The 26,883-nt window shown below is 45.8% G+C and overlaps 3 protein-coding genes across 6 annotated transcripts; 2 read left to right on the top strand and 1 right to left on the bottom strand.

The window, feature by feature from the left end:
* Positions 1-2,704: 2,704 nt before the first annotated feature.
* On the top strand, positions 2,705-19,637 carry LOC120689695 (galactose mutarotase-like). Of its 4 annotated transcripts, XM_039972063.1 has the most exons (7): positions 2,706-3,269; positions 3,366-3,415; positions 12,923-13,106; positions 16,575-16,679; positions 16,762-17,238; positions 19,246-19,359; positions 19,473-19,607. In XM_039972063.1, the coding sequence occupies exons 1-6, from the start codon at positions 2,876-2,878 to the stop codon at positions 19,308-19,310; spliced, it is 1,275 nt and encodes a 424-aa protein (XP_039827997.1). In that variant the 5' UTR covers positions 2,706-2,875; the 3' UTR covers positions 19,311-19,359; positions 19,473-19,607. The 4 variants fall into 4 exon arrangements, with proteins under 4 accessions (XP_039827995.1, XP_039827997.1, XP_039827994.1 ...); XM_039972061.1 differs by lacking the exon at positions 19,246-19,359 and having other exon boundaries at positions 2,705-3,269; positions 19,473-19,637; XM_039972060.1 differs by lacking the exons at positions 19,246-19,359; positions 19,473-19,607 and having other exon boundaries at positions 2,713-3,269; positions 16,762-17,620.
* A 144-nt stretch (positions 19,638-19,781) lies between these two features.
* On the bottom strand, positions 19,782-20,710 carry LOC120689697 (oxysterol-binding protein-related protein 10-like). Its single transcript, XM_039972064.1, has one exon. It carries the CDS (start codon positions 20,460-20,462, stop codon positions 20,109-20,111), a length of 354 nt encoding a protein of 117 aa, XP_039827998.1. The 5' UTR covers positions 20,463-20,710; the 3' UTR covers positions 19,782-20,108.
* Positions 20,711-25,097: 4,387 nt separating this feature from the next.
* Positions 25,098-26,803, top strand: LOC120688815. The gene is made up of 2 exons (XM_039971186.1): positions 25,098-25,463; positions 25,565-26,803. The coding sequence occupies exons 1-2, from the start codon at positions 25,098-25,100 to the stop codon at positions 26,801-26,803; spliced, it is 1,605 nt and encodes a 534-aa protein (XP_039827120.1).
* Positions 26,804-26,883: the final 80 nt, after the last annotated feature.

The raw sequence follows: 26,883 nt of genomic DNA, 5'->3' as shown, positions 1-26,883 counted from the left end.
TGTAAAAATAATTTACCAACATTTATTGCTAACATAAAGCATCTATTTTAGCCAAAACAAGACAAACCGAACAAAAATAGATTTACACACATGTGCATAGCTTTTGGACATGAAATTTTTACAGTGAACTAAGCATGCCAAGATTAGACTACGGCATAAATTTCATAATTATTCGACTTCCAAAACTGCAGATATTAAATTAACAAGCTAAAACAAGAATTACTCATAATTAAATCAAAACATCACAGAAACATTAAACAACCAGCATGTTAAATATTTTTTCTAAGTTCTACATGCCAAAACAAAACTAACCCAACTGGTTTTACCTTTTTACCATTTTTCTACTATTTACTAAGCATTTTCAAAGCTTGCAACCACCTAAACTAACATTTAAAATAGAGCAAAAACTATTTAGAAATTGAAAATCAACTTGTAAGGAAAGTTGTAGATCTTAAAACAAGGAGTCCAAAAAATTTTAGTTTGTATTTTTCTGATTTTTGTATGATTTACTACGATTTTTCAAAATTTCAGCCAAAAATTTCAAAAAGGTCCAGCGCGACACTATTCAACTGAGTCTTGGTGTGTGCAGATAGGCCCCTGGACTTGTGTCAATTGTTGCCCGAGGTCCCTGGTTGCGATTTGGAACAGAGGAGCGCACGGGAGCTCGATTTCCGGCGACGATGCTCACCGGCAGTGAGGGGAAAGAGGGAGAAGTGGAAAGGGGAAAAGGAAGGGAGACCAAGCGCCTGGGCTCGAGGGAAGGGCCTACGGTGGAGGAGCGAGGGCACGACGTACACGACCGGCGGCAGCGGCGCTGGGCGCAGGTGTGCGGCGAGCGCGCGGCGACGGCGAGCGTGCGGCGACGGCGTTCGCGCGCGAGCATGGGAGGCCGGCGTGGTCTGAGCGGTAACGGCGCGGCTCGGTTCGTGGCCGCGACGACCATGGCGGCACACGCGCGCGAGAGAGAGGCGAGGCAGTGAACGAGAGCGGTGCCGTGGACGACTTGAGGACAGAAACGATTCCGGGAGCTTCGAGAGGAAACAAGGAGATGACAAGCGGACCCAGTGGTCAGGGGAGCACAGTGAACACATTTGAATGATTTTGACCCAAATTTGACGATCCAAAACTCAAAAATTTATATTGGAACTTGAAATTTGGCCAAAATAGAAGTTGTAGAGGAAGAGAAAATCTACAACTTTTGTTTTGGGCAAAACTTGATTTGAAGCTTAGATTAGGGAGAAAAACACGATTGAATCTAGCTAAAGTGGAGTACACCATTCCAACTCGGTTAACACTAATGACACATTTAGGCTTGAGATTAGCGAGTTAAACCTAAAATTAACATCAGGGTGTTACAAAGGACTTGGCCCGCCTAGCGAGGCGCCGCGCTTGAGCGCGGTCCGAGGGTAGGATCCCTCGAATCATCCAGTCGAGGTACTGGATGCGCCAATCTTGCGAAGTGGGGGCCTCGTCAATCTCCATTGCTTCAGTCTCGTCCATGGAGGAGGTCTCGAAGTCAATGTCCATGGGCTCGGCCTCATCCACCGGAGGGTTCCCGCCGGAGGGCCCGGCGTTCGAGGGGCCTGGCTCCGCCGGATCCTTGAATTCGACGGAGGACTTGGTGATGTCACGAGCGAAGATGTTCGGGGGGACGGTGGTCCGCCCTGATGCGATCTTGGCTAGTTCGTCGTCATCCTCGTTGTACTTGCGCAGGACATGATTGAGTTCTAGGCCGTCGAACTTGTCTTCGAGGCGGCGTACTGCTTTGCAGTATGCCTCCATCTTCGGGTCGTGGCAGCTAGACTCCTTCATCACTTGGTCGATGACGAGTTGAGAGTCACTGCGGGCGTCGAGGCGTTTGACGCCAAACTCGATGGCGATGCGGAGGCCACTGAGGAGGGCCTCGTACTCCACCATATTGTTAGACGCAGGGAAGTACAAGCGTATTACGTATCGCTTGTGATCTCCGAGGGGTGGGATGAAGAGGAGGCCAGCGCCGGCGCCGGTTTTCATCACCGACCCGTCGAAGTACATGGTCCAGCATTCAGCCTGGATTTGTGGTGGGGGTAGCTGAGTGTCCGTCCACTCAGTCACGAAGTGAGCCAAGACTTGGGACTTGATCGCTTTGCGGGGGGCGTAGGTGAGAGTTTCTCCCATCATCTCCACGGACCACTTGGCAATTCTACCTTCGGCTTTCCTGTTGCAGACTATCTCTCCCAGAGGGAAAGACGAGACCACGGTGACGGGATGAGCCTCGAAGTAGTGGCGCAGCTTGCGCCGAGCCAAAACCACTGCGTATAACAGTTTCTGTATCTGCAGATAGCGTGTTTTTGTTTCAGACAACACCTCGCAGATGTAGTACACCGGCCGTTGAATAGGCAGAGCATGACCCTCTTATCTTTTGACGACCACCAAGGCGCTGACCACTTGCCCGCGGCCCCAGGCCAGCACACCGCGTCCGCCCAGCGGCCTGAGGCCGGCGTCCCGCCTCTGCCCGGCGCCCTGACGCGCCTCGTGGCCCGCGCCGGCCACTAGCAGAAGAAGCAGCGCCGCCAAGCACAGCCCCTGCGCCGCCGAGCACGGCACAGATGAGATAGATGGAGTTAGAGGCAAAACTGTCCATCCAAATCAAAAAAAGGAGCAGTAGAATTTGTGAAGAAATGACAAAATAGCGTGAGGGACAACGTTCGTTCATAAAGACAATATAGCGAAGCCCATAAATTTGCATTATAGCGAAATCCACTCATCGTAAAGGCAAAATCCCAATTTTCTCTCCGTGTCCTGTCCGCTTGGCGGGCGCCGGCCTCGCCGCTGGAGATGCTCCAGAGCTGAAACCCAAACCCCCGGGAAATCGGGACGCCGAGCGCCGGAGCAAATGGAGCAGCTGGTGGGGGTTCACCATCACCACCACCACCACTCCCTCTCCCCTCGGACCCCTCGCACCCCGACCCGCGCGCAGCCGCTCCTCCACCACCTCCCGTCCAACCGGTTCCGGGATCCCCACTCCCAGATTCACGCCGCGGCCGGCAGGATCCTCCGCGCCACCCCGCCCTTCTTCCTCGTCCTCCTCGCCGCCGTCTACCTCCTCGCCTCCGTCACCATCTTCTCCGCCCCCACGCCGCTGCTCCGCCTCCGCGGGACCTCTCCCAGGCCCCTCCTCCTCTCCATGCCCGCGCCGGAGTTCTTTGAGCTCCACGGCGGGGGGCTTCGGGTCCGCCTCACCAATATCGGCGCCGCCGTCACCTCGCTCCTCGCCCCGGACAAGAACGGTGAGCCCCCCCCTCCCCCGAGAAGTTTCTGCTTGCTTTTGCCTTTTGTGGTTCTGAATCTTTTGGTTCACGGTGTTCTGCTTGTTTTCTTCCCAGGGGTTCTCGCTGATGTGGTGCTTGGATTCGACTCGCTGGATCCGTATCTGGTGAGTTCTTGATGCATTCATTCCCATTTACAGCCATTGATCAGCACATTTGGCTCATTTCTCCGAGATCTCGGCGGGACTAGAGTTAGGACTGCAAGAAGATATTTTCTTGGTTTCGGACTTTTGGAAGTCAACTTGTGCTATTGCCTTATTTTTTCTGTATCCAAGCACTGCATTTCTTTTTGGTTAGCTTGTGTAAATGTCTCTGCGTTTGCGTTTGTGCTAGGATCTCTTTCTTTTTGTTTTGGCTCATAGGTTACTTCAGTTAAAGCCTGCATCTTGTAATAGTTAAGTATACTACAGTGAGATAAAGTAGTAATTTTAAATTTTCTCGCAAAGGTGCAGCAAATTCATTGATTCATGTCAGAAATCTAAAATAATCTTAGTACCTACAGTATTATAATGTAAAAGTGACATCTTTAAAACACTTTTGCCAGTAATAAATGCTTTAATCTTCTCTATAAGTTCTATTTTTACCATCTGCTGTGTTAAGTCAACTCTACTAGAACATTTGGTCATTCAATTGCCGTGATTAATATTTTTCTCCTCTATTTTTATTTTTTTTCTTGTATTTTTCTTCATGGTCAAAATGATATGAGTGGTGAAAAGGAAATGGACATATATGGTGCAGGGGTAAAAGACAAGTGCCGTTTTGTAGAAGTAGATGTAGATGAGATAATAGAAGTTTGTGTTAGAGAATGAAAATTGTAGGGACAAGAATGTAGTGAATGGAGCAAATTTTCTCATTGATCTCAAGGTCCCTTTATATAGGGAGATTACAACCTAGTTAAGACTAGGCATTTAAAACATCAGTTTCTCTTTCTAATGGCAGCCATAAAACTCATTCATTGCATAGTAATAAATCCAATTTATATCCTTAACCATGGCTGTTACCATGGTCTTGATACCTGCTTTGATGAGATCAAATAAAGAGCTTTTGTAACACTCCCCCTTTTGATCGAGTCCACCTTTAAGATCAATGTTTTATCTTGAATCCTCCAAAAATCCTGTAGGGAAAAAAAGAAGAAATATGTGTAGATATGCCATTAAAAACTCCTTAAAATCCAGTGGAAAAAATAAGGATAAAATTGGTATGGCATATGTTGATTACTGTCTCATTGTAAACTCATATGGGAAAAACCTTGGAAGGAAAACCCATGACAAAGTTTAGAGAACAATAAATATGATCTGAGGATCATAATTGTAATTATATGTCTTTGATACCTCCTCAAAAACCCCTGTGGGGAAAACAAGAGATATGACATATGTTTATGCTATTACTGCCTCATTAAAAACTTTCTATGAGAAACCTTGAGAGGAAAAACTCATAAAAGAAAAGAGTGCGATAAATATGATCTGAGGATCACTATAGGGATTATGTCTTTTGATATCTTCTCAAAACCCCTGTGGGGAAAAACAGAAGATCTGACATATAAACTTGTACCAATATTGCCTCATTAAAAACCTTATGTGAGAAACCTGTTTGAGGAAAAACTCATAAAGGAAAAAAATACAATATGATGTATTTGAACAGGTTGTAATATCAAGAGGAGTCTCCCCCTGAACCTTGCAATTCTCAAAGTTATCGCATACCAATCTCAGCAATATATTGTGATATGTGGAAATTGGTAGGGGCTTTGTGAATAAATCTCGTGGAGTTATCACTTGATTTATTTCGTAAGGTGTTTATCTCCTCACTTTCATGGAATAAATATTTCTGAAAGGCAATATAATGATATTGCTCTTATGTAACCTGCTTACACTCAAGCAACACAAGTTGCATTATCTTAAAGATAATGGCTAGTGATTCGATGGAATCAAATGTGGCCATTCGATGAAGTTATACATGTTCATGTAATACTTTAGAATGAGGAGTGGAAGTAGCCGTTAGAGCCAAGTTTGATGACTCCTATAACAACTTTACCACCATAACATCAGTATGTGATATGTCAATATAGGGGATTAAATAGTTAATATCTTGATACCCCACATGATCATATCTTAATTTAGATAATAATAAATCAAGATCCTTTGTGCCTATAGATATCTGTGGATATCTACTTTGACTCCCACCTTTCTGTGGTGTAGAAGTAGCACTATTTTGAGCTATAGTAAGTATCTGCAAATGCAATATCAGACCTATTGCGATATGCAAGATACATGAGCACTTTGATGGCACTAAGGTTGCAATCCCAAGGGTATGATGACTACCTGTTTTGATCTCAAGCATAATTTGGTTTTACCCAAATATTTCATCTCAAATCTGTCTTATATGATGACTACCTGTTTTGATGTGTCATATGAGATGTATAAAATCCATGGGATTCTATTATGAGTACACAGGTGGAATCATCAAGATGGGAGACATCTTTCTGTGGAAGGAACTCGCCTAGTCAGTTGTACCACAATCAACTTGACTATTTCAAGTCTTGGCGTGACTTGCGTATGTTGCGATTTATGTTTTGATTCAGAATACAAAGTGCATTGGGACCTGTAATCCAAATATATCCAAATCAAATTTGATCTGCCAATTATTGATATAGGAACATAACTTCCACACATACCAACAGATATGTTATGCTTGGTCTCTGCGTGAAACCATTTGCTACAAGCTTTCACGTCTTCACCACCTTATGGATTTGTGAATCCATAATGCTTCCATTGGGGAGCATTGTGAGGAGAAATCATTACGAAGTAAAGACTTTCCACTTTTTAGTGAAAGCAATTCTCTTTAATTGCCACCTTTGTTTGACCCAATGTGAGTGTTGAGACACTTTGCCTAGGACTTGTGGTCTGGATCCAGATAAGGTGCAAGGCAATTTTTTTAGGAGTATGCCGGCAATTTGTAGTCTTTGTGTGATTGATTCATTAGAACCAATTAAGCACGTGGAAATGTTTACCCTTTGAACTCTATGTTATTTCCCACAATAACAGACTTAGGGTGTTCCAATGACCCAGCGTCTAAATTTGTGCACATTGTGCTGGGCTTTTGAATGTTGAACATCCATAGGCTTTGGATAGTAAATATCCATAGTGTCTATCAACTTGATGTTGATATGCATGTATTGTCTTGGAGGATTTCTCCCCATAATCCAAGAATGCTTGCAAAAAGCCGTCTCCCCATGTGGCCATACTTCTCCCCCTCTTGTTCAGATTCGGGAGATGAGTGGTTTTGTTAGGTACCTCCACTCTTTCTGGCACATTAAACGGGAATAGGATTTGGTGACAAGTAAATGCATTTGGCAGACAATTTGCAATGTGTTGCAAATATTAGATGGTCTGAACTGTTGGTTCAGAATCTTTGGTACGTGGGTATGAGGATCGAACATCAATGATGACATTCTCCTTTTCTGATTCCTGGCATTCGATGTGTGGTAAGTATCTCCCCCTAATGACTGGAATCTTCCTCAAAGATGTGTCCAGCACATGGGCATGAATGAGTCCCCAATTAGAGATCTGAGGTACTATTGGATGACGGATAATGGTACCTCACGTAAATCTCCAATGCCCATTGATGTATGCTGCGGTGGTGATATTGGTACTGCAAAACATTACCAATTCGCAGATGGGAAATGATTTGGTTGTAACCAAATTTCCACGTACTGACTGCAACGGAGGGAGTCGTATGATTGCAGTTTGATAGATTTGGATCTATGTTGCGTTGTGTAAATCCGCATACAATCAACTGAATGTTGTTAAATTGCAATTCTATTTGGATCATCAAACAATTTGATTCTCTTGACAAGAGATATAGTTTTGCCATTGTGTGTGTGCACACAAGATACTTTATGATGAAGTCCAAAAAGCCAAACAGTTCCATGTTAATGGATTTAATCTCGTGTCCAGGATCATTTGCTCTAAATTGAAAATTTGAGCAACGAGTTTAGCAAATTTGTGATACTTTATGAGTAAAGCACACATTTAGGACAACAATGAATATGCATTGAATAGTATCTTTATGTTCCATAAAGTAGCAAATAGAGTCACATAAATGTTCTTGAATTTCTTCTAGAAATTTAATGACTCATATTTATGTTGTGACTTAATAGAATTGATAATAATTTTCTCATCATTCTAGATGTAGAATGGTCAAGGCAGATATGCCCAATCTTGATGCGATCAAGAGAGAAAATTATTTGTATGCTACATGTAAAGGGATTGATGTATGTATAATACACCCCAGATGATGGAAGGATTTTGCACAATTATATAGTTTTTAAATGTGTTGCACTAATGTGAGTGAGATTTTCATCATCGCTCCATAGTATTCGGTTTCCATGAAAAACCATGCAAATTGATAACATGAAAACATCATATGGTATTTCTAGAATCAGGATACTTGATGCATCCATGATTTATTGAATACCATAGAGAGAGCATGATCTCTCACAATTGTGTTAGTAATATAGTGGTACACTATACATGTTTCATTTCCATCTGGTTGAATCCCATATATAAGCGAGGCAAAAGAATATGTATATCATGTCTGAGGTACATGATATTTTTGTAATGGACAACATACCACATGTGGTAGTATGAATTTAGGCTAATATTATTTCCGATGGAAATATGGACTTTTGCAAGCGTTGCTTGTTGAAGTGAACTTCAAAATATTCCAAAGAACTCGCTTGTCTCCAATGAGTTGGATGTATAGTTGAACCAAATGTTTGATTTGGCGTTTCTGTGTTCATGGATTTGTACAATCACACTTTTGTTAAAATGTGATATTTGTCACACTTGATCATTTTCCGATGGAAAATGATAGCCACATTCAAGAGCATCCATTCTGATATAAATTGCCATAGAACGAAGGTCCTTGATAAATGAATGAGTGAACAATCATTTATGATTTTGGCAATATCACATCCTTTGTTGAAATCCTGATGAGGGACTTGCAAAAGGTAGATGGATGTCTTTTCCTCAGATTTGTAAAATCCAAGTGTCGGAGTTGCATAAAAGACGCAAAGTACAAGTGTGGCAATATACAGAATGGAGTGAGCATTTTGTTGGCATTGAGCAACAATAGCAGTGATGCCATATGCCTGAATGATATCGTTGGTATCTTAATGCTCATGATAGGAAAATAAATTTCATTCAACGCGACTTTGGAAAAATTCAAAAGTAGAAATATTAGCCATGTCCTACATAATTTGATCATGTATGAATTTACTTGTTAGTAAATTATATAGCAATAAAGGCAAAATTTTGGGTTCAAATTGGATACTTGATTAGTGTTACCAATATGTTGGATCCATTCCTGTGGGAATAGGTGATGTAAAATCGTTGCCAAAACATAGGCTCTGTGTAACCTCCAAAATAATGTACCATATATTGCTATTTATTTAAGCAAATGATACTTAATTAACTTCATATTCAAGATGTGTCTTGAATTGGAATATGCAAATATTGTAAAAATCAAGATGAGTCTTGAATCACATGTAGTGTTTACCTCATATTGGATAAGTGATTGAAAATCATCATGAATATTAAATATTACCAAGACCAATCCGAAGGATGGATTATGATAATCACCCGAAGGTGTAGACCATTTTACTATTCAATTCAAATTGGATATGCACACTGAGGATGAAATCCCATGGTATACTGTGGTACACCTTGTGTATGACCAATTTGAAAAATGAAGAAAATTATCACCATGAGGGTGAAGGTCATTTGCTAAAACTCAATATTGGGTATGCACGTTGAGGATAGTCAACACGTGCAACACATTGTAGATCCTATAGTAGTACTGAGGTACGATCTCGTGTATGGCCAATATTTTAAGTTTTAGAATATTATCCATAAATAATAAGGTAATCACATAAAGTATTTGCATAAAATAAATTAAGCACTTGGGCTTACGATATAAGCTAATGGACTTAATTAAAAAGAAAAATGCATAAATGAATTGCATGTAAAGTAAATTGCATAGAAAAATAATATGGAATACATTATTATTGGGATGTCATGAGGACAACACTTTGAACAATATACTCAACATAAGAGTACATTTGATTGGGAATTGCCGTAGGCAAACATTTTGCACAATGTGCTAGAAGTTACTAGAATAGAAACTGAAATATGAATTTACTGTGGCAAACTCATCTATATATTATGATGCAATATTCTGATGACTGATGGTCTCAAAATATTATTTACATGAGGTAAATATTGTGCATCATGATTCATTTTAAACATGAGGTATTAAAATGAAAATTTACATGAGGTAAATATAGTACATTATAGATCTTGTTAAAACCTGAGGGCTATTTGCAGAATTTAAATTGTTCGAAGTACAAATACTTGAATTTAAATCCTTGCAGAAATGTAAATAAAGGTTGTTCCGGCCGCGGGCCGGTGGGAGCGCCGGTTGGCCTGCTGGGCCGCCGCGCTGCCCACCACGGCCCAAGGCGGAGCGCGGGGAAGGGGCTCTGAGCGAGGCCCAGTCCGGCCCGTGGGGAGGGGGGCGTGGCAGTGGACCGCCAGGCCGGAATGAGTGGTGGCGGGTTAGGGTTTAACCCTAACCGCCCCTCCACTTTCCCTCAGCAGCCGCTGCCACCATCTTCTAGCGCCGCCGCCCCTATTCGCCGCCGTCGCCCAGAGTCCGGCCGCTGCCGGCGATGCTCCTCGTCCCCTCCACCCTTTTCTTGCTCGGGTCTTGCCGGCCTAGGCCTCCCCCTCGCCGGAGCGAGGTGGGCGCCCCTCGAGGCCGCGCGAGGTCGCCCCGGCTGGGACATGCCCGGTCGGGATGAACCTGCGCAGCCCTGCCGCCGTCGCGTTGCGGTCCGCCGGGATCGGGGGTGGAGGCGGGATTGGGAGCGGAGGTGCCATGGCCGGCTCAGCGATGCCGAGCTCGTCGACGGCCGCCAGCTCCTGAGGTGGGGGTGGAGGGGCGAGCTCCGGCTCGTCGAAGACGACCTCGTCGGCGACGTAGGAGCTCTCCCCCTCGTCGTAGAACGGGAGGGCGCCCCGGCGCGCGGCCCTGGTGCGCGGGAGCTCGAAGCCCGGCGGCTCCAGGGGCGTCGAGGTGTACTGCGGCGTCGCCGGCGAGTACGTGGGCGAAGCAGAGCGGACCGGCATGTGGATCGGCGAGTACACCGGCGAGGAAGACCGTTGCGGCATCACCGACCGGCGTGGCGAGGCGACGCCATGAGTGGCCGACGCTGCCGGCGACCCTCCGGACTCCACCCGCACCCTGGTTGTCCATCCATGGGACAGACGGTGGCGCGGGGAGCTCACGAGGGGGGCCTGGCAAGCCGCGAGGTCGTCGACGCGGCGAGCTCCATCGGCAGGAGCTATGCCATGGCGACCACGACGGCGAGAACGGCGCATTGGAGCAAACAGAGCCTCAAGGAGCTGCTCACGGAGAAGACGACGGAGTTGAAGCATTTTCGGTGAGCGCTTCGGCATCTTACACTTGCTAATGTCGTCGATCTCCTCCTTCTCTCAGTTTGCTCAGTGTAGAGCAGGGTGCTGATAACGTGTTAGAGAATGAAAATTGTAGGGACAAGAATGTAGTGAATGGAGCAAATTTTCTCATTGATCTCAAGGTCCCTTTATATAGGGAGATTACAACCTAGTTAAGACTAGGCATTTAAAACATCAGTTTCTCTTTCTAATGGCAGCCATAAAACTCATTCATTGCATAGTAATAAATCCAATTTATATCCTTAACCATGGCTGTTACCATGGTCTTGATACCTGCTTTGATGAGATCAAATAAAGAGCTTTTGTAACAGTTTGTTCAGTGGCAAAAGGAAATTCTTCTTTTAAAGTTGAAGTGTAAAAGGTAAATCTAAAAGTGAAGCCTCATATGGTTTAGATACGCCACACTCTTATATCTTATAGCACTAATAATACGTTGGATTATGCCTCTGGCATCATAGTGCTATAGGCAACTTTGACTTCCTGTGTTCTGAATTCTAGTATCCTTTTTCTTAAAGATTTAACAATTCCTTAAGTAACATTTGAACTTCCCTGCATAAGTTTAAGTCATAGCGTTTAATTTGGAAATAGCATTAAAATAATTCAATGATCATCATTATTATTTCAACATGTATTCATTACTGTTGCTTGTTGTTGGAGTTTTATTCAGTGACTTTTAAGTTATTTACCTATTTCTAAAATCTTTCAGTCTTGCATTTCACTTAATGGTATTATGATTTGGTGTTCCAGCAGCTACTTTAGAAAAAACAGGTGGAAGATTGTGGCTGTGTGACTCTTCCACAAACCACACCCTTTTTTCAGCTTGAGTCACACTTTGCCAAACTGCATTGTGGTGGCCAGCTGGCACCACTAGCAAGGAGTCAACATTTTGTTATAGAAGTAAATGCTTTTGATTGTTTGATGATAGAAACCAGGAAATGTGTGGTTACAGACAGCACTGAATTCTGAAGTTTGTTTTAAAAATACTCAAATTCCTCATAAATTTTATTGAACTGTATATGGAAATTCCAATAGAAAGTAGTGGTCAAAGTGCCCATTAAATACCATGCAATGTCCAAATTGTCCAATTTTCTGACTTGAGACAGTACTTCGTAATTCCACTAGTATTAACCTTTTTTGTTTTTATCTTACTTTTCAAAATCTGTACAGTTAGTTTTTCTAGTTCAGGCTAAATCGTATCGCTTTTAGGTGCTGCAGTCTTAATTTTCTTGATGTCTAGACCACTGTGTGTTGTTGCGTTCTTCTGAATTGTAACTATGAAGTATTTCATCTCTTCGAGCAGTTACCTAATTGCATGCTAAAATTTTTCTGAAATGGGTAGTTCTCTTCTGACCACTTGCTGTTCGCAACTGTGCGTGCTGCCACTTTACTTGTTCTGACACTGCATTTAACAACATGAAACCGGCCTGGTTTGAGTGGTTGACAATTTCAGATTTCATGGATGTGGTTGGGCAACTTATTTAACATATTACTCTCTTAACTAAGAAAGCAATCTCTGCATAAAAGTTCATGATGACATTGTTGCTAACTCCCTTTCCATCAAATATTCTCTTGAAGAAGTTTATGAAAGGCAGGCCAGGTGCAATGGTAGAGTCTCTCCACTTGTGTCCTGGAGGTCCTGGGTTTGAATCAGCCTGCTTGCAAAATAAGCGGATAAGACTGCCTAGAAATTCCATTCCCTGAATCCCACCTAGTGTGAGAGTTGTCAGCACTGGGTATGGTGTTTTGCTCTGTTGAGAAGATTGAAAAGTACGATTGTTAGAATGAAAAAATTATTTGGGGCACTGGTATTCTTGCGGCTAGCATTTATATTCCCCAGAAGTCCACTCAGTCCCTGAACTTCAAAGTGGCCTTCCAACGTAGCCACAGTTAGAAGGTTATCCAGTTCTGTAGTTCAGGGGCTAAGCACAGTGGGTGTAAAATGGAATTATTCCTAAATTAGATTTATGTGTCGCTTTCCTGGTAGGTTTTACTTTTTAAAGAACCTTTTCCCTATAGAGATTTGCCCCAAATGTGACTGTTGTTTATCTTCAGTTTCAATCGGTATTACTATTTACATAGTATATCTCAGTGGTCAAGAATTGCTTTGGTGCTAAGAGAGTAAATCTCTTTGATCAGAATGGTACTTCGCCTTACTTTGGCTGCATTGTTGGTCGAGTTGCAAATAGAATCAAGGATGGAAAGTTCACTCTAAATGGGGTGCAGCACAATCTGAGTATCAACAACCCACCAAACACTCTTCATGGTAAGACAAATCTGGAATGTTACATACTTACATTTCATTAGCGGATTATTTAAAATTTATATCAGCATGCAAGTATAACTGATGATCAATAATTTCTTATAACAGTCGTGATACTAAATGACTGACAAACTGGGATGCAACTGCTATGATCGTCTTGTATAACAAAGGCTAACTACATATCCATGTTGTTTAGTTTGTACAAAGCTTTCGATGGGGATAGTTTCTTATTGGTGAGCTATTAATTGTGATGGGCATAGCTTTTTATTGGTGAGCTATTAATTGTAGCCACATGATATAAAGCTTTCAATGTCCACACTGTAAATTGCTCATTTCTCATTAAACACATTGTTGGCTTACCCTTAGGATAGGACAATTATGCACTGTTTTCTTGGTAATCACCTATATCTTGAATACCACTGTAAATTACTATCATGGATACGTTCCTGGACCCAAGTAGTAAAATGACAACAACAAATAGCAGCTGCGCCACCAGGACAGGATAAGAGGAGGTTGGGACTTGTTTGATATTAATGTGTGCTTGAATAAAAACTTGGTCTCATGGAGGCCTACAGAGGCAAACCTCAACCTGCAAGGGGAGCGGATCGGAGTGCCTCTGTTGCTGCCCCTCTGCCCCGTCAGAGTAGATAAAGGGTCACGGATCGACCCGCACCTCATATTAAAGAAACCTCACTGGTCCGCGGGGCACCAGGGGTCAAACCACATTAAAAAATTCTCACGGGCCTGCACCTTACATTGAAAAAATCTCGCTGCGCACCGACCATACGCTGCCCAGCCCCTTGTTGCGCTACACCGCGGCCGCCGCCCCTCTGTTCTCGCGTGCTCTGCCGTCGCCCCTAGCCATGCCTAGCTACAGGCGATGCAGGAGCCCCTCCGTCGGCATCACCTCAGGCTTGCTGCACGCCGGCCGCGTGCTCCCCATCCCTGCTGCACGACACCACGGCCGTCGCCCCTCGCCATATCACTTTCTGAATTCCGGCCAGGTCCAAAGATTACCGACCCGGCGGCGCTCAAGAGCGAGGCGCTAGACCTCGTCCGTGGCTGGCCGTCCGACCTCCTCGCCGTGATGCAGAGCACGCCCGAGGGCGCCGTGGTGCGGACGCCGCTCGTGGACCGGTGGCTCTGGCTGGGCCAGGCGCCGAGCGCGTCGCGGGGCGGCTGCGTGGTGCTGGCCGGCGACGCGTGGCAACCCATGACGCCCAACCTCGGCCAAGGCGCGTGCTGCGCGCTCGAGGACGCTGTCGTCCTGGCAAGCCGCCTCGCGCCCGCCGTTGGCCATGGGTCAAGCCGTCATGGAGGAAGCCCGAGGCGGGGCAGCTGAAGCTCAGCTTCGACGGGTCATCGAAGCGCGCGCCTTGACCCTTGGTGGATGGGGATGATGAGGCGTGGCCGCGTAGGGAGAAGCATCTATCTTGCAGCGAGAGTGGCGGCCGGCGGGAAGAAGGAGAAGCGCCGTCGGGTCGACGGTCTATTGGGGTCAATCGGATCATAACCCTATCGCCCCTCTTTTATTTAGGGTCGAACCGCTTCGACCCGTGGGCTAAAACAAGGAGTGGATCGAACCGAACCCCTTGCAGATTGAGGCAAACCACTAATAAAAAAACCTCGACCAGCGGGGGAAAGACAGCCCCCACAGCATTGCACTAAGAAGAAATCTCAGCCAAGCGGTCGAGAAAACATCCAAACCCCGGCTTTACCCTATATGGCCACACCGTAACCTCGGCCGACCACGACCCATTGGGTTGGTGACCACTGCAACTACCCCTTGGTAGGAGGGCCCAAACCAACCACAGGTGCCACAGGCCGGTGCCCTGCCATTATTTTTTGGGTTGCCAGCAAGGGGATTTTTTTTTTTGCTGCCACCAGGATTTGAACCCTGGTTGGTATCTTCCTCAACTGGGAAGCTTACCACTACACTACAGGAGTGTTGGCAGGCAAACCACTCATAACCGGCCTCATGAATGAAATGATCTGTAATTAAAACCTGAGAGGGTTTGATGAACCCAAAAAATGGTTTAGTGGGGAATAAAATGCTGTTGCCTTGATACTTTATTTTGCTTGCTGAGTGACAATAACTGCTGGCTGTTCTTTTTGGATCTAGTCTGTATGCACGGCCATAAGCATTGCACTCTAGAGTTTCTCAAACCACATATCAATTGTTTAACCATTGACCCAAACCAGCCATCAAATACCAAATGTTCTAGTCAAATAACTAATAGGATATGTCATCAACGTAGATAACCAGGCTTATCTTGGAAGCCACCTTGTACGGCAATACCTTTATCCCTGACTTTTGCAGATGACAACTTACCCACCAGGGGGATAGGATGGGGCACAAGTAGCAATTTACCTTAGGTCCAGTTGAGGCAAGGGATTGGCATTTTCATTTCTATAGGCAAACAATAAGAATGAATCAACCTACTTGCACCTCAATCATCAGTCTGAACCTCCTTAGCGTGAGATCGAACACTCATGCAAGAAGATGGTTATGGCAAAAGAGAAGGCTGGGGGGAGCGCACGTTAGCGCTGCTGGAGTCAGCTGTTACAGTTGAGATGCTGCCAACTACAACAGCCATGGGGCTAGCAGTCTCTGTTTTTCCGTTGCCCGCTACTGAAGTATAGTCAGTTAATATGTGTTTCAACAACAACAACAACAACAACATAGCCTTTTTTCCCAAGCAAGTTGGGGTAGGCTAGAGATGAAACCCGAAAGAAATAAGTTCAAGGTTCAGGCACATTGATAGCTAGTCTCCAAGCACTCCTATCCAAAGCTATCTCTTTAGAGATATTCCAATCCTTAAGGTCTCTCTTAACCGACTCATCCCATGTCAGTTTAGGTCTACCTCTACCCCTTTTTACATTATCGACCCGCTCAAGAACCCCATTACGCACCGGCGCCTCAGGAGGCCTTCATTGGACATGTCCAAACCATCTCAGCCGATGCTGGGTAAGTTTCTCCTCAATTGGTGCCACCCCGACCTTATCCCGAATAACTTCGTTCCGGACTCTATCTCTCCTTGTGTGCCCGCAAAACCACCGCAACATCCGCATCTCTGCTACACTCAGTTGCTGGACATGTCGCCTTTTTGTAGGCCAACATTCAGCACCGTATAACATCGCCGGACGAATTGCTGTCCTATAGAATTTGCCTTTTAGCTTTTGTGGCACCCTCTTGTCACAAAGGATGCCAGAAGCTTGCCGCCATTTCAACCAGCCAGCTGAAATTCTATGCCTAACATCTTCATCAATGTCGCCATCCTTCAGTTAATATGTGTTTGTTATGAGATATTTTCTGTTATATGTTCTCTTATTGATAATCCCTATTGTGTTGGGGATGCTTCCTAACCTCGATCAGATGCATGTTTGGACATAGTAAATATGATATCTATGTCACTTCAATTATTTGTGCTTCCATGTTCCATTCATTAATGCATGCAATTTCTTATTCAGGTGGATTTAAAGGGTTTGACAAAACTATATGGGAAGTTGCTGAATATAACGAAGGGCACAACCCTTCAATCACCTTTAAGTATTATAGTAAAGATGGAGAGGAAGGTACTGTGTCAATTAACTTATCTGAGCAATTACTGTATAAATGCCTTAATATGATGAATATTATTGTTTTTTGAAAAAACAGGTTACCCAGGTGATGTTTCTGTTACTGCCAGATATTCCCTTCTTCCAAGTGCAACACTGAAGCTTGAGATGGAAGCCATGCCATTGAACAAGGCCACACCCATCAGTTTAGCGCAGCATACCTATTGGAACCTTGCAGGCCACAACTCAGGAGATGTGCTTTCACACTCAGTCCAGATATGGGGCTCTCGGATAACTCCAGTAGATCAAACCTCAATACCTACAGGCGAGTTCATGCCAGTTAGCGGCACTCCCTTTGATTTCCTGACTGGGAACATGATTGGAAGCAGAATTGATCAGGTACCTGGTGGTTATGATCACAATTACGTGCTTGACTCTGGTGAAGTGAGGTTAGGCTTGCGACACGTGGCAAAAGTAGCAGACCCGTCAAGCTCAAGGGTCCTCGACATTTGGGCAGATGCACCTGGAGTACAGTTCTACACTGGAAATTTTCTTCATGGCATTGTGGGCAAAGGAGGTATGGTCTATGGGAAGCATTCTGGCCTTTGCCTTGAGACGCAAGGTTTCCCAAATGCTGTTAATCAACCTAATTTTCCATCAATTGTCATTCACCCTGGTGAGAAGTACCAGCATACGATGCTGTTTGAGTTCTCTACCGAGTGATGTAGCCCCTGTAGATATACACCATTTTTCTTGTGTTTTCTGCTTGTCATTAGTTACAAGCTTATGGTGCTGCAGTTGTTAAATTTATTCTTGATAGGGCTAGATATATAACAGAATGTAACAAAGTTAGTAGGAAATGGGGCGAATTTGCTGCCATGAAAGTGTAGGTTTGCCTCATGTGAACCCTGTACTTACGAGATAATGATAGTTTATCCAGGATTGCTGGATTAACAATTCTTGCATGGAGTAGGTTAAAATGCCATTTTTTATCGAGGAAAACTGAATGAAACATGAGATATCCTAATAGAGTAATAATATAAAACCACCCAGAAAAGGAAATAGTTTGGTGAAAGAATGGGTTGCGTATGCTGTGTCTAACAGCCTTGTATATGCCTTATGAGACAGGTATCTTTTTTTCTCACAATTATAATCATAAGAGTAAAGTCTATTTTTGACCATCCAACTATCGACTGCGTCCGGATTTGGCAATGCAACTCTAAAACCGGACATCCGCAGCCATCCAACTCTTAAAACCGTTCATATTTGGCCATCGACCTGTTTTGCTGGGTAGTTTTGTTGAGTTGGACGCCACGTGGCGGTGGGACCCACCAGTCAGCCCTCCTCTCCCTCCTCTCTCCTCTTTCTCTCTCCCTCCTCTCTCCTCTTTCTCTCTCCCTCTACCTCTCCTCTCTCCTGTCCCCGTCGGCACGCGCGCCTGAGCTCCGCCATCCCCGTCGGCCAGGTAGGCGGCCGGAGCACCGCCATCCAGGTAGGCGGCCGGAGCTCCGCCATCCCCGTCGGCATGCGCGCATGAGCTCGAGCTCCGCCGCCCAGGCCGGCGAGCGCGCGAGAGGGGCGGGGCACACCGGAGCGCGCGAGAGGGGCGGGGCACACCGGAGCCGAGACAAGCGGAGGACCTGAGGCGGCGGCGGAGGAGGAGCCGGAGAGAGGGAGAGGAAGGAGGAGGGAGCAAGGGCGGGGGACGGCGCGGCCGCCGCCGGCCCCTGCTCGCCTCGCCGACCGACGCCACCGTGTCGAGGGAGCCGGCCAGGGCCACCGCCGTCGCCGGAGGCCCGCGCGTGCCCTGGCCCGTTTGCCGTCGTCCGGCCCCGATCCGCCATGGGAGGGAGGAGGAGGTGCTCCCGGATCCGGCCGGCTCCGGAGCTTGAGGGCCGCCGCCCTGCTCGCCTTCGTGGGCTGGCCTCCGCGGTGCCCGGCGCCAGAGGAGGATGGGGAGCAGGGGTCGCCGCGCCGTCCGCCCGCGCGCGGGATGCCTGGCCGATCCCGCCGCGCGCCGGCTCCGCCTCGTGCAGGCCACGGGAGCTCGTGGCGGAGGGGTGCGGGAGGGGAAGGCCCCAGGGAGCCTCGCCGCGCCAGCCACCGTAGCTCCTCGGCCTGGTGCAGGGGAGGCCGCCGCAGCTCCTCGCCCGCCGGCCCGGCGCGGAGGGAGCAGGGGAGGCCGGCGGCCACCGCTCCGCCCTGCACCGCCGCAGGAGCTCCCGCCGTGGAGGGGAGTAGGGGAAGGGGAAGGGGAGGGAGCAGGGGAAGGGGAGGCCGCCGTAGCTCAGTGGTGTTGGACAGGAGAGATGAGAGGTAGAGGGAGAGAGAAAGAGGAGAGAGGAGGGAGAGGAGAGCTGACAGGTGGGTCCCACCGCCACGTGGCGTCCAACTCAGCAAAACTACCCGGCAAAACAGCTCGATGGCCAAACATGAACGGTTTTGAGAGTTGGATGGCTGCGGATGTCCGGTTTTAGAGTTGCATTGCCAAATCCGGACGCAGTCGATAGTTGAATGGTCAAAAATAGACTTTACTCTAATCATAAATGTATTAAGCACTCTGTAAATCATGTTTGATGCACAGGGAATTGTGTGCATCATCTCATCATACACCTTTCTCCATTCGCAACACTAACACTCAAGAATTGAAGATGGTCATATGGACCTGCTGTTATGCATCTTCAAAAAACTTAAGCAGGTTGAATAGAGAGTGAAATAGTTATTTCAATTTTGTTTGCCATCCATCTATTATGAGAAACAGCATCTATCTCTAATGATGATCCAAGTAAAATGTCTGTCTTTTGTTAACAGAAGTCTGCTTTGATTCTGGAGCAACCGTCAGGTGCAGCGCTAGAGAGGAATCCAAGGGCATTGTTTACTTTGTACAGTTATTCTTTGCTTAAACCAACAGATTTATCTTTCAAGAAAAAAAAATCTACGTACGATCTGACGCAGAATTCTAGAAGTTCGACTGAATCATGTCCATGAATACAAACATTTGGTACCCGTGAGAGTATATTCTTCAAGAAATTAAGCATGAAAACTTTCACCTCGTCCAAATTCAGGACGAAGTTAAAAGCACCTTCTCTAAGATAACGCAATCGAACAAAACATTCAAAGTAACGCAACCAAATTTGCCTCGAATTCTGAAGCAATCCTGTGTCAGTCATAATAGCATGCAGCATAGATTACTATGGGCCAACTAATCTGATGCCTCAAGCACAAGCAGTCGGCCATGGATGCAAGTTAAACAAGAAGCCATACATGATTCTCTGATCTACTAGTCGTAATAAACAGTGAACAAATGGAGGGAAAACCAAAAGAAACTCACGGAGAAAAAGCGAAGAACAAGAAAATCACCCGGTACCCATCATCGGCACACCGGATCTGACGCAGAATGCTCCACCATCCGTCGTGTATGTCCTCTGAATGATCAGCAGCTGCAGGCTAGTCCTCCTGAATCAGAGCGTCCCCCTCCTCCCCGAGAGGCCGGTACCGGACCCTCGCCGGCCGCTCCCTCCGGCCGCCGCCGCTGCCGGGTTCCTCCGCCACCTCGGCCGACGAGCACAGCCTCGGCAAGAACGACCCGCTGCCTGCGCCGCCCTTCTTCCTCTTCGTCTGCTGCTTCTTGCTGCTGCTCCGGGGGCTGCCGCCGCCGCTGGCCGCCGCGACCTTGCTGCTGCTCTTCTTGCCGTGGCCGCCGCCGCCGCCGGTGACCTCCACCCTCCGGAAGTACTCGACCTCCCGGAGCACCAGCGAACCCACCGTGCCCCGCGCGCCGACCTCGACCGGCGCCGCCATGCCGCCGCGGCGCCGGCAATGGCAATGCCGCCGCCGACGCAGTACGTACTTGCTCTGGCTACCAGCCTACCACCACTGCTAGCTCTAGCTTATTATGGCTCGCTTGGGTTGGGGATTCACTTCAGTGGGAGGTCTCCCCAGGGACCAGTGGGGGTACTTGCCAGTGCCAGCCATGGCCCTCTGGCGGCGAGCTTTTTGGGCGCATGCTGGAGGTGGAGAGAGGCGTGGACGCTACTCCAGTACCCGACGATCTGCACGCGCGTAGTGTCAAGCGCAAGCGGTTGGCCCTCCCGTGGATGCATTCGTTGGAGACAAGCAACCATGGGACAGACCGGCCATTGGAGGACCCAAGACCTGTCGTGATCGTCCTGGTGAGGCCCGCCGTACGCCGGGGGCGCGGTGCTGGTGGCCAATGGAGGACATGCCCGTGTGCTTCCATGTGTACCACGCCATCTGCCTGGAAGGGATCGGGAGCTAGGGGATCGTGGCCATGGCCATAGGGACCTTATGTTTCTTTGATTATTTTTTTGAGAAGTAGTGTTGTTTAATTTGTGGCGAGTGTGGTGTGGCACGCCGTACAAATGTTTCTCACAATGGTAATGCTAGCATCAACACGTCCAACAAATCGGACGTCCCAAACTAGCACTGAAGTTGCGGTGGAAATTTTTTGCACATAATTTTGTTTGGGTTTTTTATGCACAGGACACTCTCAAAATGTTATTTTGTGCGCTACACACTCTATTCCTTGAAATAGTCTATAGGACACCTTAAGTCATAAATTTTGTACGCTGCACATTGGATCCATTAAACAACTCATTTACATTCTTGGAGGTGAGAGAATCAGACCTAAAAAGTCTAAAATGCCCCTGGCTCTCTAAAAGAGCATTCTGAAGCCACGGAGTGTGCAACAGCCACACCATTCCGTCAGCATATTTGTGGAGACAATATAAATAGGATATAATTAACTAGCATGTCATAATTGTTCACATGTCATAATTGTTCATATGTCACAAATTACATCAATTTAGCATGTCAAAAGACATATTAACATGTCAAAAGACCCATTTGGAACTCATGACAAGTTCAATGCCTTCGTCGGAGATCCGGTGCTGTGTAGCCGCCCCACACCACGGCACCACGCTGATGTGTTTTAGCAGAAAAAGGCATTCTAACTTCAGTGGACTTTTTTTTTACGATAGGCATACAATGATATTGCAGTAGGAGTTTAAGGTCATTACTAATATTGCAGTAGGAGTGTCAGTTAATTATTGCTGATGCAATGGCTATAGTTGACGTAGCTTCTCGAGGTCGTTGTCTACTCCTACCAATGCATTCAGAACTGTGCACGGCATTGCGCTGGCGAAACATTGCCAAGGAGGAACTTATTTAAATAGCAAGTGTAACTTATCTGAGTTCATTTCTGCAGGGATGATAGATATAGGCAGTATGCACCATGTTAACTTTTTGGATGAAGGACGAAGTAAAACCTCCAGCCATCAAACTCACGAACATCTGGAAACTTGGACACACTAGAAAAAACCTCAAAAGAAACACAAACAAGCTACACGAAAACCAGGGCCGTCTCCAGCAATGCGAGGCCCCAGGACGAAATGTAAAATGGGGTCCTAAAATATAGAAAAATAGTACATCAAATATAACTAATATATTTTTTCATGCAATTATACAACTCTTGTTTTTAATAATAATAGATAAAAGTAAATCAAATTTAAACCACACTTCATAACTAATCAACAGAGAAAAGAAGAGATTGAAAAATAAAAACACCAAACCTGTCGGGGAGTGGAGCGTGGTGTTGTAGGGCCACAGGGCGCCAGACACTATTGTTGCCCTGTTGGTCAGTCCTCCCAGGGGCCAACGCCCAACGGGTAACCGGCAGGCTCCCAGCAGCCACCGCGGTTGCTGTTGCGGCCGGCAGATGCAGGCGCAATCCAGCCCTAGCTAGCAGCGACAGCAATCGGACGACGATTCATATTCTATTTCGCTGATGATGATTCGTTCACCAGATTAGAGTGCCCAGCTGCCAAGCTGCGCTTAGACCCAACTACTTGAAGGTGCATTGGTCCAACTAATTGGGGCCCCTCAGTTTGCGGGGCCCTGGGCCGTCGCCCAGCTCGCCCGTGGCCATGGACGGGCCTGACGAAAACATTCACAGAAAATGCAATGGAATCATGGCTGGTGCCAAACGCTAGGCCCATGTAGTACGCCAATCACTCGGTGTTCGTGTTTGTTATGTTTTCCAAATGTGCTGAAGATTTGTGTAGTAAGCTTTTGGTTTGGACATAGCCCAATCAATATATTCAAGTAGGGGATTCTCTCCCCTCCCGTTGATTCTCAAAAACAAATCTAGAGGCATGGTTTCGCCCGTTAGACATCAAAATAGCTTAAATTTGCAGCCAACTTACTTCAAACCCCAATTTCAAGTTTTTCGGCTTTAGAGGTTTGCCATGAATAGAAACTTTCGATCTACATTACATAGAGAGAGAGAGAGAGAGAGAGAGAGAGAGAGAGAGAGAGAGAGAGAGAGAGAGATGATGTACTCCTACACTTGAATCGGAGACTGGTTAGGCTATAGATTAGACCTACAGTTAGCCCAATAAGCCCATGTAACAGATATGCCAGACGTTCTTTTCTTCTTCGAGGAATCTGATCGTTGCGAATATATATCGCGCGCGTTGCAAAATCATCATCCATCATCTGAAGGGATCAGAGAGCCACCATAGGTAGGCAACTGATCCAATAAATTTCTGACAGCCCAGCTTGCAGTCCGCTTGGATGTATAGCATATCACTACTTGCTTGTATGTTGCTGTAGCCTAGCTGGGCTACACATACTGCATGCAAGCTAAGCTTTGGTCCTTTTTTTCTCTTTTCTTTTTTCTTTTTCTTCTATATTTTTTCTTCATTCTTTACTTTACTAGTCGAGTTGTATGGTGGCACGTATTTAAAGTTAAATTGTTTAAAAATAATTAGATTGCATCAAACTAGTACTAAAAATTTCTCATTTGTTGTGTGATGGAATAACCAATTATATTTACTTTGTAAAAGTCTAAAAGAAAAATAACATTTAATATCTATATAAGACAACCCTTGATTAAATATGGAGTCTTGGAACATACTCAGTGAGGAATTTTTTGAATAATATTATTTTAATAGTTAATCGCAAAATTAGATGGTAAATTGAGAAAATTGCAAAAATAGGTGCCTGTCGGCTCTCCAAGAGCCGACAGGCTAGTAATCGGCTTTTGGAGGGCCGATTAGTGCCTGTCGGCTCCTCAAGGGCAGACTAGTGCTGGCCACGTCAACGACGCCCGTGGGCGAGGTTCCACCAAAGCACCAGCTCGGCCTGTCGGCTACATAGGTACCTGTCGGCCCTTGGAGGGCCGACAAGGGCCTATCGGTCCGATAAGGCCACTTATTGGCTTCTGGACGGCCGATAGGCCTGTCGGCCATATAAGCAGCCGATTCCCTCACCCGGCCGCATTCACGCGGCCGTTTTTTACCGCCGCCTTCCGCGCATCGCCGCCGCCACCTCCTCCGCCGCGCCTCGCCTCCGGCGCCGCCACCGCCGCGCATCGCTGCCGCCTCCGCCGCGCCTCGCCCCCGCCTACGATGCCGTGCGCCGCGGCCCTCTTCTTGAGGTGCGTGCGGCGTGAGGGGGCCGGCGGCGGGAGAGGCACCGCCGCCCACCGGCAGCCAGTAAGTTTTTTTTTTCTAATTTAGTATTTTTTTCTAATTTAGTATTTTTTAAATTACATTATTTTGTAATTATAGGCATATTTAGTTAAGATTTTTAATTGTAGTTAGTTTAATTTGATGTAATGTGTTTTTGTAATTCTAGTTAATTTATTTTGAAGTTTAGATTAGATTTAGTAATGTTTATGTATGTTTTAGGTATATTAATAATTAAATTATATTTAAATATTGTTTAGATATATTATTTAGGTACATTTAAATAATGTTTAGATAAATTTTAGGTTTTATATATAATTAATGTATATTTAAATAATGTTAGATATATTTTAGGTTTCATGTATATGTTAGGTATATTTTAAACTACAAGTAAGATATAGTTTAGGTTAATTTTAGGTATATGAATTCTTTAAATTAGAAATATTTTAATAATGTTTACTTATAGTTGAACTATAGTTTAGGTATAGTTTTTTGTACCGGGTTTTAAGTTAATCATGAAAATTTGAGGGAATTGTACTGAATATTGAATACATATTCGAATGAATCACAGTGTAGGTGCTTATAGGTAATCAGAACACCGATTCGAATGAATTACTGAATATTTTGTAATGCATTAGCAGGGATGAATTCGGAACTAGTAAATATCAGAGTTCATCATGGCAATGGGATCATCAATTATTGTGACTCGGGGGTAGATTTAAGTCAGTTTCAGTATGTAGATACAACTGTGAGTAATCCAATATACATTAGACATGGAGATATGTTAGGTTGGATGTATAATTTTCTGCAAGTTGACCCAAGTCAGTGGAGGATTAAAGTTTCTGGTGTAGTTCCAAGGCAGCGTGAGCATGGTTGGCACTGGGAATTGGCCGATATGAGGAACTCGAAATGTTGGTGTGGATTTATCCATATGGCTACGAACACAATGAAATTCCCTCTTGTTGTGCTTGTGCAGCAAGAACTGGCAAACTTAACTGCAGGACAGAGTAGCATGAGTCATGCCAGTGCTGCACCAGAGGAGGTGGCTGAAACCGATTGGCCGCATGAAAATGCTACTGCAGAGGAGGTGGAGGTGCAGCCCGTGGTCGAACAACAAGAGGAGTATGAAATTGAAGGAATTGGCGGTGACATGACTGTTGATCAGGGCGAGTTGGATGAGGCGATAGTTGATGAAATGGAGGTAGATGACGAGGAGTACAGAACCTTTGTTGAAGGTCGAGATACTCGACTATTCGACAATGATGATACTGTTCCCGAGGATTGGGCAACTTTGACATGGATGGGCATGACAGTAACTAGGTGTACAATCAAATTGAGATCCAAAGCGGACAACTGTTTCACGATAAGAAGCACTTGCAACATGCAGTTAAGAAATGGTCTTTCATGGAAAAGAAACCATTCAAGGTGGTTATTTCCAATCCAACCACATATGATGTCAAGTGCCTGTTCCCTGGATGTCCGTGGTGGGTTAATGGTTACCTGTCGAAGGGGGAGAATAACTTTGTGGCTTCTATCGTCGTTGGGCACTCGTGCAAGCTTTCAGAAACCGTTGTGAAGCATAGAAACATGACAGCTGAGTTTGTGGCCAGAGTGATGTATGGAGAAATTGTGAAGAAGACTTCTATATCTCCATTTCAGATCATGCTTGCAATTTCCAATAGATTATCCTATGAAATATCTTATGACATGGCATGGCGAGCAAAGCAGAAGGCGCTCGAGTGGAGGTTTGGCTCGTATAAGGATTTGTACCACCACCTACCACATCTACTGGCTCTACTACATAGTAGGAATCCAGGAACTATAATTGATATTGATGACTACCAGGATGCAAATGGTGACAGGGTGCTTAGGCGTGCCTTCTGGTCTTTTGGGTGCATGATTGAAGCTTTCAAACACTGCAGATTGGTTCTCTGTGTGGATGGAACATTTCTGACCGGCATATATAAAGGGCAGCTGCTCACCTGCATTGGGATCGATGCAAACGACAAGGTTGTCCCGATTGCCTTTGCTTTTGTGGAATCTGAGAACGCTGAAAGCTGGTTGTGGTTTCTTTCACTCATCAAGCGGGCCGTGGTTTGTGAGAGGCCTAACATGTGTGTCCTCCATGATCGCCACAAGGGTATACTGTCAGCTGTCAAAAAACTGCAGGAAGGTCGCAATGTGGATGTTTCGTGGCTTGACCTGCATAGTCGATGGTGCATGAGGCATTTGGCTGCGAATTTTTACTCCCAGTTTAGAAGCAAGCGGTTGGAGGATCTTTTCAAGAAAATGTGTAGGCAAAATCAGAGATGCAAGTTTGACGAAATATGGGCCATGCTTGACAAGCTAGCTATGAATCATATGGAGGAGGTTCGTAAGAAACCTATTGTGGCACAGGAAGAGGAGCCGCGTGGTTTAGATCCTATCGAGGGTGAGCCTGCACGCGTGACAAGGAGGCGTGAAGGGGGAAGGTCTGTGAAATGCTTCTCTGAGTGGATAAAAAATGAGCCCCTTGAGAAGTGGGTGTTGATTGCGGATACTGATGGATCGAGGTATGGAATTATGACAACAAATCTGGCTGAGGTGTATAACTGGGTACTTAAGGCATGCCGCTCTCTTCCCTTGACCGCCATTGTGGAGTGCATTCTTTGAGGAACAGTGGCATATCACCGTATTTTCTGAAGGAGGCAGCAATGGCTACTTGGAGTGGCGAACTCCGTGGCTGGAGGGCG

The sequence above is a fragment of the Panicum virgatum genome, chromosome 9N, assembly GCF_016808335.1.
Source record: "Panicum virgatum strain AP13 chromosome 9N, P.virgatum_v5, whole genome shotgun sequence".
NCBI classification, from domain to species: domain Eukaryota; kingdom Viridiplantae; phylum Streptophyta; class Magnoliopsida; order Poales; family Poaceae; genus Panicum; species Panicum virgatum.
Note: the sequence above shows the minus strand (reverse complement) of the source record. Positions and strands in the feature narration are given on the sequence as shown.

Excerpts from the sequence above, each read along its gene's own strand:
- LOC120689697 (XM_039972064.1), bottom strand. The coding sequence starts at position 20,462 with ATGGCGGCGCCGGTCGAGGTCGGCGCGCGGGGCACGGTGGGTTCGCTG.
- LOC120689695 (XM_039972060.1), top strand. The coding sequence starts at position 2,876 with ATGGAGCAGCTGGTGGGGGTTCACCATCACCACCACCACCACTCCCTC. Across the intron at positions 13,107-16,574 it reads CCCACCAAACACTCTTCATG|GTGGATTTAAAGGGTTTGAC; the intron begins GTAAGACAAATC and ends TTTCTTATTCAG. Across the intron at positions 16,680-16,761 it reads TAGTAAAGATGGAGAGGAAG|GTTACCCAGGTGATGTTTCT; the intron begins GTACTGTGTCAA and ends TTGAAAAAACAG.
- LOC120688815 (XM_039971186.1), top strand. The coding sequence starts at position 25,098 with ATGAAATTCCCTCTTGTTGTGCTTGTGCAGCAAGAACTGGCAAACTTA. Across the intron at positions 25,464-25,564 it reads TGACATGGATGGGCATGACA|AAACCATTCAAGGTGGTTAT; the intron begins GTAACTAGGTGT and ends TTCATGGAAAAG.